This window comes from Phytophthora sojae (assembly GCF_000149755.1).
Source record: "Phytophthora sojae unplaced genomic scaffold PHYSOscaffold_7, whole genome shotgun sequence".
In the NCBI taxonomy this organism is placed as follows: Eukaryota; Oomycota; class Peronosporomycetes; order Peronosporales; family Peronosporaceae; genus Phytophthora; species Phytophthora sojae.
The window spans coordinates 2,358,589-2,371,514 of NW_009258121.1; the positions used below are offsets into that span (position 1 = coordinate 2,358,589).

Consider the following 12,926-nt stretch of genomic DNA (forward strand, 5'->3'; position numbering starts at 1 on the left):
AGGCACGTAGAATCGGTCGATTCGACTGGCCGCGTGATAGCTCCAGAATGTGTAAAACTCGATTGGTTCCGGTGGTTCTTCGTCATCAACATGCCCGGTTAGAATTTGCGCGTCTTCCAGTGCTAGCTGACGTTGCAGTTCCTGTAGCGCTGCACTTTCCGGTCTTCCCGTCTTTCGTTTGCCGAGTCTATCGAGATGAGGGTTTTGCACGCTGTTAAAATCCCCAGCGAGAACAACGTTGCTGCCTCCCCATGGCCAGCTCTGTAGACCAGTGAAAAATGCCTCTCGTTCGTTTGCTTCATTCGGTGCATACACATTGATCAGTACCAACTCGTCCAGTTGCACGGCCATTGCACGTTCCGACCACAGTTCCGGATGCCACGGAGCCGGCAGACATGACAACAGATTCAAGTTCGGCATGTACAACTACACTTAATATCCCGCTCTGGTGTGGTGTTCCGCACTGTTGTCGAGTAATTAGCACCCTAGTTCACATAAATTGAGAAGTCAGATAAATCGGTAATCGAACACATCTTCTTCTTGGTGGTTTCTCAATTTGAGAAAGAACAGCGTTTGTTGGTGCTGAGCGAAACGTTTTTGAAAAAAAACGCATACTAGTAGTGAAATTTGAGATTTGTGACTTCGCATTTTGCCAGTTACTCGAAGTCACCTCGTAATTGTTGTTGACCTGAGTACTCCCCGGGAGCAAGTGCTCCTACTCCATGCTAAAATATTTCAGGTTCACGCGGTTACTTGTTCTGGAGTTGATCAAGTCAGTACAGAGAGCTAGCCCTCCTGGTACCTGTCCCCGAGACACAACTTTACGCTAGCCAACGTGTAGCTCCATTCAGGAGCTTTGCAGACGTACGAGCGCGCGACTGCTTCCCGTTTTGTTTTTTTGTTTTCTTCGTGGCAACATCCAAATTCATTTTTTAACCCTAAGATACGGCGACGAACGCTTGCTCGGTGCAAGCCTCCTCCTTCCATGAACAACAATACCTGTTTTCTTCTTTTCGTTGCTTCTAATCATTGGTCAATGAGAACTGCGAATTTCCGGGCCTCATGGCCCGGGTTTAATTTGTAGAGTGCTGCAATGCAACGAGTGCTTCAAGGAAGCATCTCTTGCGAATCTTGTCATCCAGAACGGCGTTATGGACAATCCTATGCGCCCGTCTGGAGAACACCTTAGAAGAAATGTTTATCTAATTATGTACTGTACGCTCGCATTCATGACAGTGATAATTCTACCGTTCAGTTACTCTGTTGATCCTGTAATGCACTGGGTAGGTATCAAGACTCTTACTTTGAGTGGATCGGTTTGCTGGATATTGCAAGGGCTACCTACAAACATGATGTGACGAGTAATGGCCAAGCCATTATTTAATCATTTTGGCTACGGTCTGCATGAGCGGTTGCAAATGACAGTTTATCCACGAGGATGGTTTGTTCTGTATTTTGAGAAAGATCCACTACAGCGATATGCAAAATAAATGGAATCCACTAAGTGTACACTGCATGGAATTTCTTTTTAAGTAAGATGTCTTAGATTTCACGAAATTTCGGTACAACGGTTTGGTCATTTTAAATTAAGTACCATTATTATACATTTTACAATCATTATTTTACTTCAAAAAGGGATGCCCCTAAAAACAAAAACAAAAACTGGCATTCGCAATAAGCTTACGATATTAAAAAAGAGAGGGTTTGCGGCAGACGTAGCGGTCATCATTGTTATATTCTGTCGTCGTTTGCTATATCATTTTGAGCTGACCCACGGTTGAAGTTTAGAAAATTCCATTAAGTGTGTTGCGTATCTTCACAATGTCAGACTGACCCATCTCATTGTTGTTGTCGTTGATGCAGTGTCGCAATGCTCCACGGGGTCGCCATCTAAATTCGCGTAGCGCAGTTTTGAGTTGCCATCGCGGGTTGCGTTATATCCTGGAACTTAAGGCGGACAGTAAAATAAAATAAACAGCCCGGATATACAGGCACACATCACATGCAGGTCCCAAGCTAACAACAAGTAAGTGATGTACAGTAGTGAATGTCGCACATGTAAGCACAAACCAGCGCGTGTACGGCTCATTTGGTTTTGGCTGCAAAACTCTTTACGTTCGGAGGAAAATCATGAATGGTCTGACGCACGGAAGCCAGATTCATTGTAGACACCTGACGCCAATGCGATACATTTCGGCACAATAGGACAGACCCCACTTTCAAATTTGCCAAAGCTAGAACACCCACCCTCCCCTTGTCCTACCACGAGAGCCATGAAGTTTGCTGCCGTGGCCGTACTCGCCTCGCTCATGTTCGCCGGAGCGACCGCGGCCGGCAGCGTCGGATGTGGCCCCGAGCAATGTTCGACCAAGCGCGATGCCGTTTGTGGAAGTAACGGAGTCACCTACCGCAATATGTGCGAGTTCAACAACCATAACTGCGACAACGGTCTGCAGTGGACGGCGAAGCCCGGCAATTGCCCGCGCTACCACAGGACGGACCGCGAGTAAGAAGGCGATCAAGTGTTCGAGAAGAAGCCTGCAACAAATTTGAAAAAAATCATAAAAGTATCATTTTACGATCAATACAGTGTTGCAATACATGTATGGCTGCTTTCCGGTTCATTACTTCATACTTCTAGTTCTCTCGATTTTATCCGAGTTGTTAGGGCGATACGACTGCAGGTGCAAATCACTATAAAAATGCATGCTCCGCTATCGGTTATAAACGAACGAATCATTAACGTATCGGAAGTTCCGATACGTTAATGACGTCCGATTCGGAACGTACCCGTTAACTTTAATAAACGCTTGGATATTATATTATCTAGCGTCGTGTTGCTTGAGTCTTTTAGGGTCGACATTCGCGTGACACGATCGATCGGCTCCAAACATAACTGCAGTTGTGTTTGCAGTACAAGTATGTTCAACGATGTTACATCGGTGTCGCCACGTTCAAGTCATGGAACGACACCTACGAACACCCACGACTTCAATTTAAAGTCGTGGGTGTCGTTGAAGTCTTCAAACGATGCTGGTCTCGTTTCAACCATTCTGCACGTGCTCGTTTCAACCATTCTGCATGTGCATACGTACCGTTACCGCCGCATTCAAGCCTTGACGTTGTCTGCATATTATTGCAAGATAGCTATGGCATAGCGAGTGACCAGTACATGCTCGCGTGAGGACTTGAGATAGTTGTCAGTTCATGCTTTCATGGTTTCGGAACTTGGTAGCAAACCCGAATAAAGACAAAAGCACCAACTGCTGAAATTTAAGGATACTTCGCTCTAACTAAAGAACCTCGGGCAGAACTGCTAGGCACATTTAAGATAAATTAACTTAGAATCAAACCTAGAATCAAAACTACATGATAAAATCCAGAGCTTCTCTAGCTAGAATAGCTGCTGTACTGAAGGAGGCAGAAGAGGAGGTAGTATGTGAAACCACTAACGCGCAAGCTCAAGTACTTCGTGACAAAGAGGAGCTGTATACTGTCTGCGTAGGATTTAACATGGAGCATGAGTAGCATTAAATTATACAGAGACCTGAGCGCGCGCGTGACCTCCGCACGGAATGCTGGATTCGTCACTTGCACAGCAACAGCTTGTCTTGTTTCCTGTGCATGAGCAGCCCGTGTCACTGTGCTGGAGTACACGATCCACGACTAGTCGTTTCATGTTGTCGTGTGAGTGGAACATGCTGAGGAAAAACCGATCCTGCTGCTTTTGGGCGACCTTGTGCGGATACATGTGCAGCTTGGCCATCGTGTATCGCTTCACCACGACGTACTTTTTCCCATCGCTATCATCATGAGCCGTGAGCACCACACCACTGGACATATCCTTTCTTATGCGATTCGATTCGTCGTACGGATGGAGCTCATCGTGGTCAACGTAGTCGGTAGCCAGAACAGCTGAGTTGTCTCCAAATCGACAGTAAAAGACGCCATTTGACTCCATTTCCGGCATCTTGACTGAGTTCCTTCCCGTCTGCTTCGGTTGCGCGATAATTCGCTGGTGCATAAAGTTACACTTTAGAGTCCCGGTTGACTGCAGATACACATAAAATCAACAATTGGCATCCGCTTGAAGAAGCAAAGGTAGCATGAAGCGTACCTCCCGCTGCGCAGTAATTCCTATGGCTTCATTCAGAGTTTCGTCTTTCTCGGTGAGCTGGTTGTAGATCCCACGAGCAACCTGGTAAATGCTCACCCCGTCATATCTGGAAATAGTAAAGTTCACGCAGTAGTGTTTGCCGAACTTGTCGAACATATCCGAGAACTCGTGGGGCTTATTGCAGTCCATTCCAAGCGTCTTCTGCTCGATGAACTTGTACGTCATGTCCAGCTTCTCCTTGCGCAGCGACAGAATAGTCTTTCTCCTCTCGCCCAAGTCCTTCCCAAGGCGAATGTACGACTCCAACGGCGTCATTAACGACATCCTCTGTTCACCGCAACCAACCGTCAACCAAAAAAATAAAATAAAAGTTAAAATGATAGCACAAAAACTCACCACATCATTCACTGGGGCGAACGCCAGCATAGCCTTGAAATTGTCTGCGTACATCTTCTGCTGCGTCACAAACCCGTTCAAAAGCTGGCTCTCCTCCTGACTCTTCAGCAACAGCTTCATCTGCTCAGCAGCGTCTCGTCCTCTTCTCTTCTTGATACTGATCCATTGCGGTCGACTCTTGTCCTTAAACTCGAGAAACTCCTTCTGTGCAGCCAGATACTTCTCCTCCCTCTTCAACAACTCCACTTCTTCTTCCTCCTTCTCCATCATCTCAACCTCGTCTTCTTCATCTTCAGTGTGGCCCGATGATGACGAATCACAGTGAGATAGTTTCAAAGGAGACATCACCCCCTCTCTGTTAGAACCTTGCGTCAACAGGGGGCTCTCCACCTCTCCATCCGTTCGACCCGGCGAGTCTTCCAGAGCATTACGCCACGAGCTGGTAGCGGGGCTCAAGGGCAGCATCATGTCCAGATCCGGCACAATGATTGCGTCATCGTTCTCCTCCATACCTCGCAGAAATAATTCGTCCTCCAGTAAAAAGTCTCCCAGTTCAAGAGAATCAACCGGCGATGAAAAAGAAGAAGAAGAAGAAGAAGAGTTGGTGCCGTCGCTCTGGGGGCTGTCAGCGACCACATTCTGCTTGCGAGAGGGCGTGAAGGGTGTTGGAGCGACTGTGGAGCCGTCGTCGTCCTCATCCAGCAGCTGCAGCATGTCGTAGTCGCGCGTTAAGTCGGCCGGGAGCTCGACGCCCATGGTGTCCAGAACGAGAATGAATTTATGCGCGACAGACGAAAAATAACATTAGATTGCGAAAATTGGCATTAGGTAATCCTTAGTTTACGTGAATAATTACGATAGACGAACAGCAAAACGGAGGGTGGACTGACATGAGTGCATGGACGTTTTGATTCACCTTGCTGTTAGCACGCAAGCGCCCGCAGCGCTGCAAGCGTTCTAGCTACAGGAGAGAATCGCACTAAACAACCACTTCGCCATGGTGAGCACGGAGCGCTTTCACAGCAGCTGCCACATAATAATCGGCAGTCACTCGCTCCATGGAAATGCACGTCCCTGGTCAGTCCTGCGCGTCTTGAGAGGCGAGCACTCCACCCCACGCTGCTGACGCGACCAACCGGGGTAACAGTCCCGGCACGGGGAAACGAACCACTTGAGAAGAAAAAATGAAAACCCGAAGTAAGCCGGCGAGCGACGTCGCTCACCTCGAAGACGCCGCACACAACTTCGCGGACCTGAACGTGTCGTCATACAGGCTAAGCCGCTCATTCCTCGCCTGCGCATGGACAGCCCGTTTCGTTGCGCTGCAAGCGGTCCACTATGAGCGTCTTCATTGTGTCGTGGCACTTGGGCATGCTGGCAAAGAAACGATCCTGCTGCTCCTGGGACACCTTGTGGGGGTACATGTGGTACTTGGCCATCAAGTACCGCTTCATCACTACGAACTTCTTGCCGTTGGCATCTGTGTGGCCGGACAGCACCACGCCGCTGGAAACATCCTTTCGGATGCGGTTTGATGTGTCGTACGGGTGCAGGTCGTCCTGGTCGATGTAATCTGTTGCTAGCACTGCTGAGTTGTCGCCGAAACGACAGTAGAAAATGGCGTTCGACTCCATGTCCGGCATTTTGTCTGCGTCCTCGCCCTCCCAGTGCATACTTGAAACGATGCGCTGGTGCATGAAGTTACACTTGATCGTATCGAACGACTGCAAGTAACAACAAGCACAAAATCGCAACAGTTAGCATAAGAATAAAATGTAAGAACGCAACCAGCCCTGACTTGACGTACCTCACGAATCGTTGTGCTTCCCATCGCGTTGTTCAGTGCCTCGTCCTTGCCTGCAATCTGTTCGTAGATGGCGCGTCCAACCTGGAAGACGCTCACTCCGTCGTACTTGGAGATGGCAAAGTTCACGCAGTAGTGCTTGCCGAACTTCTCAAACATGTCCGAGTACTGGTACGGCTGGTTAATGTCCAGGCCAGCAGCCTTCTGTTCGATGAATTTGTAGGTCATGTCGAGCTTCTCCTCACGAAGAGACAGAATGGTTTTTCTCCTCTCGTCGAAGTCCTTGCCGAGACGAATGTACGACTCCATGGGCGTCATCAACGCCATTCGCTGTTCACAAAGCAAGCAATTCACATCAAATCAGAGCTCACGCAACCGCACAGAAACACGCTAAAAGTCAACGTACCACGTCGTTCACCGGAGCGAACGCCAGCATGGCCTTGAAGTTGTCCTGGTACACCTTCTGCTGGTTCACGAGGTCATTCAGGAGCTGGTTGTCCTCCTGGCTCTTGGCCAGCAGCTTCGGCTGCTCCGTGTCACGCGGGCGACGCTGCTTAATGCTCTTCCGCTGGGGGCGGCTCGACTTGGCACGAGACTGCAGGAAATCCCTTTGAGCATCCAGATACTTGGCCTCCTTCTCCAACAAGTCCATCTCGTCCTGAAGTATCAACAGCAAACCAATTAGAAACACAGTGCTCCGACTAGTATCTCCAAGTCCTACCCACGCACATCCATGGCTTCCTCCTCCATTTCTTCGTCCTCCTCGTCGTGCACCTCCAGCATATCCGGCTCGTTGGCAGTCTCCTCGGGCATCGAAGGCATCGGCGAGGCTGACACGCTGCCGTCCGTGTGGCCAAGCGACGACACATCGGAGGCCTCGGAGGTCGTGGACAGCGTCGAGTTCGTGTGCTGGAGTCCTCTGGGCGGCGACATGGGGGGCAGCACGTGGCCCATCAGCGCATCGTGGTACCTCCGGGCCTGCTCCTCGTGCTTCTTCTGCTCCTCGGCCAGCAGCGGGCACTCGACGCCGAACTCGTCCTCGTCGTTCTTGCAAGGCGACCCGTCGGCCGTGCTCGGGCACGTGCTGGGGGCGCTCGGGCAGGGTGACGGCAGCATGTCCAGGCCCGTGAAGGCATCCAGGTCGATGGCACCATCACTCTGCTCCAGCGCCGTCTGATTCTTCTGATTCTCGTCCAAGTCTAATTTTACCACCTTCTCCATGTCGCGCAGGAACTGCTCGCCGTCCAATAGGAAGGCGGCAAGTTCGTCCTGAGTGTTGGTCTCCGCCGGCTCGGGCGACTTGGACGCCGTGGCCGTCGAGCAGCCAGCGCCTCCGGCCGCGCAGGCCGACGACGCGCACGAGGTGGAGGCCGAGGTACCATTGGCCGCCGCCGCGTCGGCCGTGGCGATGCTCACGCCCACGGAGCAGCTGGCCAGCAGGTCCTCGACGGTGGCCGAAGGGGACGCGGAGGGCGCCGCGTCCATGTGGAAGCCGCCGGCGAGGTCGTCGCCGTCCACGAGCTGCAGCATGTCGTACTCGAGCACGAGGTCGTCCGGGAGCCCCGCCGCCATGGTGTCTGCCGTCTGAGGAGCTTTCTGGGTATGAAGCAGGCAAGGAAGGCGAGACCGCTCCAGGTCGATTTGAGCCGCCTGCTTGCTTGGCGTTTCTTGGGCAAGGCAGTCGGAGGTTGACTGCGAGTTTGTATGCCTGGGTTCTCGAATAGGATGGAAGAAGGGGAGAGGCGGACTGGCTGGAAGGGCTCACTTGGTACAGTGTGCCGAAATATGCGACATGGTCCTCTGAGAGGACTCCTCTCGCTGAAGGTCGACTGTCATTGGTCGAGTGGTACACATGTATAATCATCATGATTAGATCGCCAGAATAGGGTGCAATCTGTCGAAAAGCGACGTTTGTGGGGGTATCGCTGCTCTGATTGGTCGACGCACTTCAACCTACTGCGTAGGTTCTACGGTAGTTGAACGCCCGACTGAGTCCTTACGTAGGTAGAGCAGGTTAATTGCTGCAGACATGGAATCGCGATAGGGGGCGGTAGGCTGCGTCTGAAGGCGTTTAGTTAGCTGGTGCAGCCTGCACCAGCTTAACGGCCTTGTCGCTCAAAAAGATAGCCGACCGAGGTCGCCGCAGACGACACCAAGCCACGCCGGATAACATCGCACCTTGCGCCATGTGCACAGGCAAAATTAGCCAACAGTACGCTTGGATCAAAATGAAATTGGGCCTTCCTCATGTCAAGGTTATTCTTAGTGCTCTCCAGCAGCAGCACAGCCTCGCAAGGTAGCTCTTCTCTGGCATCCACGTCAAGCAAGATAGGGCGCGTCTACCTACACTCCATCTTCGCAGCAACCTGCGCGCGTGGAAAATGGTGAAGATCCACCAGTACTGGTCATGGTCCATGATCCTGCTGTCCTACTTGATCTCTACGACGGGTAGCTACTGCAGTGAGTCCTGCCTTGTTGCTGTTGCATCTTTCTCAATCCTGTATATATATATTCACTTCAACTGGTTTTGTCGTCGTAGCGATTCAACTCATGGAGAATTGGCGTCGCATCGACGATGTCAAGCACAAACGCGTGATGCTCGTCCTATCTGCGTTTGCGCTCGGCGGCTGCGGTATCTGGTGCACGCACTTCACAGGCATGACGGCGCTAGAACTGGACCTCGAGGACGGCTCAGCTCTTGAGATGGACTTCGAGCTGGGGCTGACCATCCTGTCGTTCATTTTCGCGGTTCTCGGTGTACTTGTTGGGCTGAAAATCGCGTCCATGGATCCGTACTTCCTCGAGATGGAAGCTGCTAGGCGCAAGGAGATGCTGGTACGTGGGATTGCCATGCAAACAATCGCAATCCAGGCAGGAAGCTCACCTCTTCTTCATTTTTCTCCAGGCTGCAAATCTGAAAAACGTCAAAATGTCGACAGTAGTGAATAAAAGCGCAGTCACCCGTCGCATCAAGGTAAGTTAGCATTGAGTGACTCTTAGTGTGTGGGGGTCCATTGAGACTGAAAAAGTTGTTTGCCATAGATTATCGCTCTCTTTTCGAGACTACGGCTTATTATGCTTGGAGGGGCGTTTGCAGCGCTGGGAGTGCTGGGAATGCACTACCTGGGTATGATGGCGCAGCGTATGAATGCTACCATGGAGCTCAGCGCCGGAATTGTGGTGCTCTCCGTTTTCATCGCCTTTTTCACTGCCAACGCCGCCTTTTGGATTTTGTTCCGAGCGGTAAGTGAGATTGGTGCAGATTGAAGACTCGGTACCGACAATTTCACACTAACACCTCCCTGTAGCTGACGTTTATGCCCGACAGTGAATTGTTACGACTGGGGAGTGCTCTGATCATGGGCGTTGCAGTTTGTGCTACCCACTACTGTGGCATGGGAGCTGCGTCGTACAAATCCAGCAGCGAAAACTATCTGGATTCCACGCGATTCATCATCAATCGCTCCGAAGCTGCAATTGTGGCCTCACATGGGGCACTGCTGACCTGCTACTGGCTGGCCAGCTTCAGTGTGGTGCGTCTTGTGCGCAAATCTGAAATGACAATGACAGCGACGACCATGCGCGAAGGTGTGTCCAAACGAGACAAGAGCTCCAAGAGCCGAAAGAACAGCAGCCAGAAAGTCTACGCGGCGGACTGACATGGCTGCCGTAGCTATCATATACTTCACCAGTACTCAATACCAATAGTGCATTTCCACTCATTGATGCCATATAGTCTGTGGTTTACGTGAGATCATTCAGTATTAAAACGCCTCATGGCATGCAACACGAGGTCTTTCACACGAAGGAAGAACCCCTAAAAATACTGCCGCCAAGTTCTCAGAATGTCTGTCCACTCCTTTGGTGCTCGTCCTCAATCGCCCAGCTTTAGTTAGGTATTCCTCAATTTCTTTTATAGGCGGCAGAACGGCAGCGTCTAGTTGATCGAGGCAATCATGTCCAGCGACGACGAGGTGATATCGCAACACTGGCTGGTGTCCAAGATTTTCCTCTCGTACCTCATCGCCGTCACGGGAAGCTTCTGCAGTGCGTCGCTGCACCTCCTCCCTCCTTTTTCGCCCACAGACTACATATAACCTGCTTTTATCTAATGATGTTGGTGCTCGACAGCGATCCAGCTCATGGAGAAATGGCGCAGTGCGATTGAGACCAGGGACAAGCTCGTTCTGATGATTCTCTCTTCGGTTGCTCTGGGTGGTTGCGGAATTTGGTGCATGCATTTCACCGGCATGAACGCACTTGAGTTGACACGAGAGGACGGGTCCGTACTGACGGTGGATTTTGAGGCTGGTTTGACGATCCTCTCCTTCATCTGCGCCGTTGGGGGAGTGTTCGTTGGCCTCAAAATCGCGTCTGCTGACCCATTCTTCCTCGAGTTGGAGCAGGAAAAGCGCAAAAACATTCTGGTATCATAAGCCAGTGCTTTCTAGTTCGTTTGAAGTCTAGAGTACGCTCACATGGATTGTATCAACTTTGTGGACGTCAGGTGAAAGATCTGGCGACCACGGCCATGTCGGACGTCGTGAACAAGCAGAAAGTTGCCAAACGCATCAAGCTCATCGCCCTCTTCTCGCGTCTACCCAGAATTGCAGGCGGGGGCCTCTTTGCCGCTCTCGGTGTGCTCGTCATGCATTACCTGGGTATGATGGCTCAAAGAACGCAAGCCAGTATGACGCTGACTGCCGGAGTTGTGGTGGTGTCGGTCCTCATCGCATTCTTCACCGCCACGGCTGCGTTCTGGATCCTGTTTCGAGCGGTGAGTGGCCTGTAGTTACCCAGAACTATCGCTTAGCGCTAATTTGCGGATTTTGTACGTTATCCTAGCTGACATTCTTCCAGGACAGCGAGTTGCTCCGATTAGGCAGCGCTCTGATCATGGGTATCGCAGTTTGTGGGACCCACTATTCTGGAATGGGAGCTGCCAGCTACACGTTCATTGAGGATGGGATGGGGAGTGGAGGAGTTAATTTCAAGGGCTCTCAGGCCGCCATCCTGGCGTCGCACGGTTCACTGCTGTTCTGCTATTGGGTGATGACATGGAGTGTGGCTTCGAGTGTGCGCAACATCGCGTCCATGACCTCAAACCTGAGCAAGGTTAGCAAGCGTGACCCCGGAGCCCCGCGCAAGATCGTTGTGGGTCAGGCAAGGGCCACTGAAAACAGCGTACGCGCGAGTGATAACCTCACAAAAATTAGCGCAGCCGCCCCCTCAAGAACCCCGTCGTCAGGCCCCCAGCAATCGGTGGCCGAGATGGATCGCAAGTCGTCGGAAAGCGTATTCAATGAGGTTTAGCGAGCTACAGATTTTCACATTAGCACAATAAAATCAAGAGCATGTACTTCCGATATATGCTAGACGCTTTGAAGTGCATTTGATTCTTCAAACTACAGCTAGCCAACGTATGGTCATGGGCGTCGCTGTCTGCGCTACCCACTACTGTGGAATGGGGACTGCGTCGTACAAGCCCAGCATTCAAGACTACGAGGATACCACGCGCTTCGTCGTAGATCGGACCGAGGTTGCCGTTCTGGCCTCGCATTTGTATTTGTTGCGGTTATGGCGACTACGCCCGAGGCGCGCTGCGCTGCATCCTCGCCTACGGAGACCACGACGAAGCGTAGGCCCCGCGGTGGCATGAACGCACTTGAGCTTACGAGAGAAGACGGCTGCTTTCTCACTATTAACTTTGAGGTTGGGCTTAGGTTCTCTCGCTGGTCTGCGCCGTGGGGGGCGTCCTTATCGGGCTCAGAATCGCGTCAACAGACCCATTCTTCCTTGAACTGGAGGAGGAAGCGCGCAAAAGCATGCTGGTACAGCGCTACGAGTGGTGTGGATGCAAGTAAACTCTCGAGGTCATGTTCTTATAACTATTCTTCATTCTTTGTATCGTAGCTGAGGCGTCTGTCATCTTCGACGATGTCGGATGTCGTGAACAAGCAAAAAGTTGTCAAACGCATCAAGCTCATCGCCCTATTTTCACGTCTGCCCAGAATTGCAGGCGGGGGCCTCTTCGCCGCTCTCGGTGTGCTCGCCATGCACTACCTGGGCATGATGGCGCAAAGAACACAAGCCGATATGACGCTGACCGCCGGAATAGTGGTAGTCTCGGCCTTCATCGCATTCTTCACAGCTACGGCTGCGTTCTGGATCCTGTTCCGAGTGGTAAGTCGCCTGCGGATCTAATTCTTGCGCATTGAATACTCACTATCAACCATAACACGGGTAATCTTCTCCTGTATATTCGCTACCAGCTGACATTTTTCCAGGATAGCGTGTTACTTCGAGTGGGGAGCGCTGTGATCATGGGCATAGCAGTCTGCGGAACGCACTATTCGGGTATGGGAGCCGCCAGCTATACATTTGCTGAGGATGGAGCAGATAGTGGAGGGTTCGTCATCAAGGGGTCTCAGGCAGCTGTAGTCTCCTCACACGTTTCGCTCCTTTATTGCTACTGGGTGATGTCGTGGAGCGTGGCTACTACAAGTATGCGCGGTATCACCTATAGTGTAAGTAAGCCGCTGTCGTCGGTTAGACCAGGCGAAGCCTAAGACAAACACGGACTCGCATCTTGAGAAATATATGTAGAAT

At 51.3% G+C, this 12,926-nt stretch overlaps 6 protein-coding genes across 6 annotated transcripts; 4 read left to right on the forward strand and 2 right to left on the reverse strand.

The window, feature by feature from the left end:
• Positions 1 to 2,273: 2,273 nt before the first annotated feature.
• On the forward strand, positions 2,274 to 2,510 carry PHYSODRAFT_515502 (Kazal-like serine protease inhibitor domain-containing protein; the record flags this gene model as incomplete). Its single annotated transcript, XM_009534234.1, has 1 exon — positions 2,274 to 2,510. One exon carries the CDS (start codon positions 2,274 to 2,276, stop codon positions 2,508 to 2,510), a length of 237 nt encoding a protein of 78 aa, XP_009532529.1.
• Positions 2,511 to 3,535: 1,025 nt separating this feature from the next.
• On the reverse strand, positions 3,536 to 4,567 carry PHYSODRAFT_517475 (hypothetical protein; the record flags this gene model as incomplete). The annotated part of the gene is made up of 3 exons (XM_009534235.1): positions 3,536 to 4,051; positions 4,118 to 4,444; positions 4,514 to 4,567. 3 exons carry the CDS (start codon positions 4,565 to 4,567, stop codon positions 3,536 to 3,538), a joined length of 897 nt encoding a protein of 298 aa, XP_009532530.1.
• Positions 4,568 to 5,729: 1,162 nt separating this feature from the next.
• On the reverse strand, positions 5,730 to 7,996 carry PHYSODRAFT_547970 (hypothetical protein). Its single transcript, XM_009534236.1, has 5 exons — positions 7,249 to 7,996; positions 7,047 to 7,155; positions 6,724 to 6,975; positions 6,321 to 6,647; positions 5,730 to 6,237 (listed from the first exon to the last, which is right to left on the reverse strand). Exons 1-5 carry the CDS (start codon positions 7,887 to 7,889, stop codon positions 5,797 to 5,799), a joined length of 1,770 nt encoding a protein of 589 aa, XP_009532531.1. The 5' UTR covers positions 7,890 to 7,996; the 3' UTR covers positions 5,730 to 5,796.
• Positions 7,997 to 8,698: 702 nt separating this feature from the next.
• Positions 8,699 to 9,976, forward strand: PHYSODRAFT_516581 (hypothetical protein; the record flags this gene model as incomplete). Its single annotated transcript, XM_009534237.1, has 5 exons — positions 8,699 to 8,777; positions 8,857 to 9,152; positions 9,223 to 9,291; positions 9,360 to 9,560; positions 9,626 to 9,976. 5 exons carry the CDS (start codon positions 8,699 to 8,701, stop codon positions 9,974 to 9,976), a joined length of 996 nt encoding a protein of 331 aa, XP_009532532.1.
• Positions 9,977 to 10,273: 297 nt separating this feature from the next.
• Positions 10,274 to 11,623, forward strand: PHYSODRAFT_317397 (hypothetical protein; the record flags this gene model as incomplete). Its single annotated transcript, XM_009534238.1, has 5 exons — positions 10,274 to 10,364; positions 10,449 to 10,744; positions 10,825 to 11,094; positions 11,163 to 11,432; positions 11,534 to 11,623. 5 exons carry the CDS (start codon positions 10,274 to 10,276, stop codon positions 11,621 to 11,623), a joined length of 1,017 nt encoding a protein of 338 aa, XP_009532533.1.
• Positions 11,624 to 12,254: 631 nt separating this feature from the next.
• PHYSODRAFT_303937 (hypothetical protein) lies at positions 12,255 to 12,923 on the forward strand (the record flags this gene model as incomplete). Its single annotated transcript, XM_009534239.1, has 3 exons — positions 12,255 to 12,500; positions 12,605 to 12,844; positions 12,876 to 12,923. The coding sequence occupies 3 exons, from the start codon at positions 12,255 to 12,257 to the stop codon at positions 12,921 to 12,923; spliced, it is 534 nt and encodes a 177-aa protein (XP_009532534.1).
• Between the last annotated feature and the right edge of the window lie 3 nt (positions 12,924 to 12,926).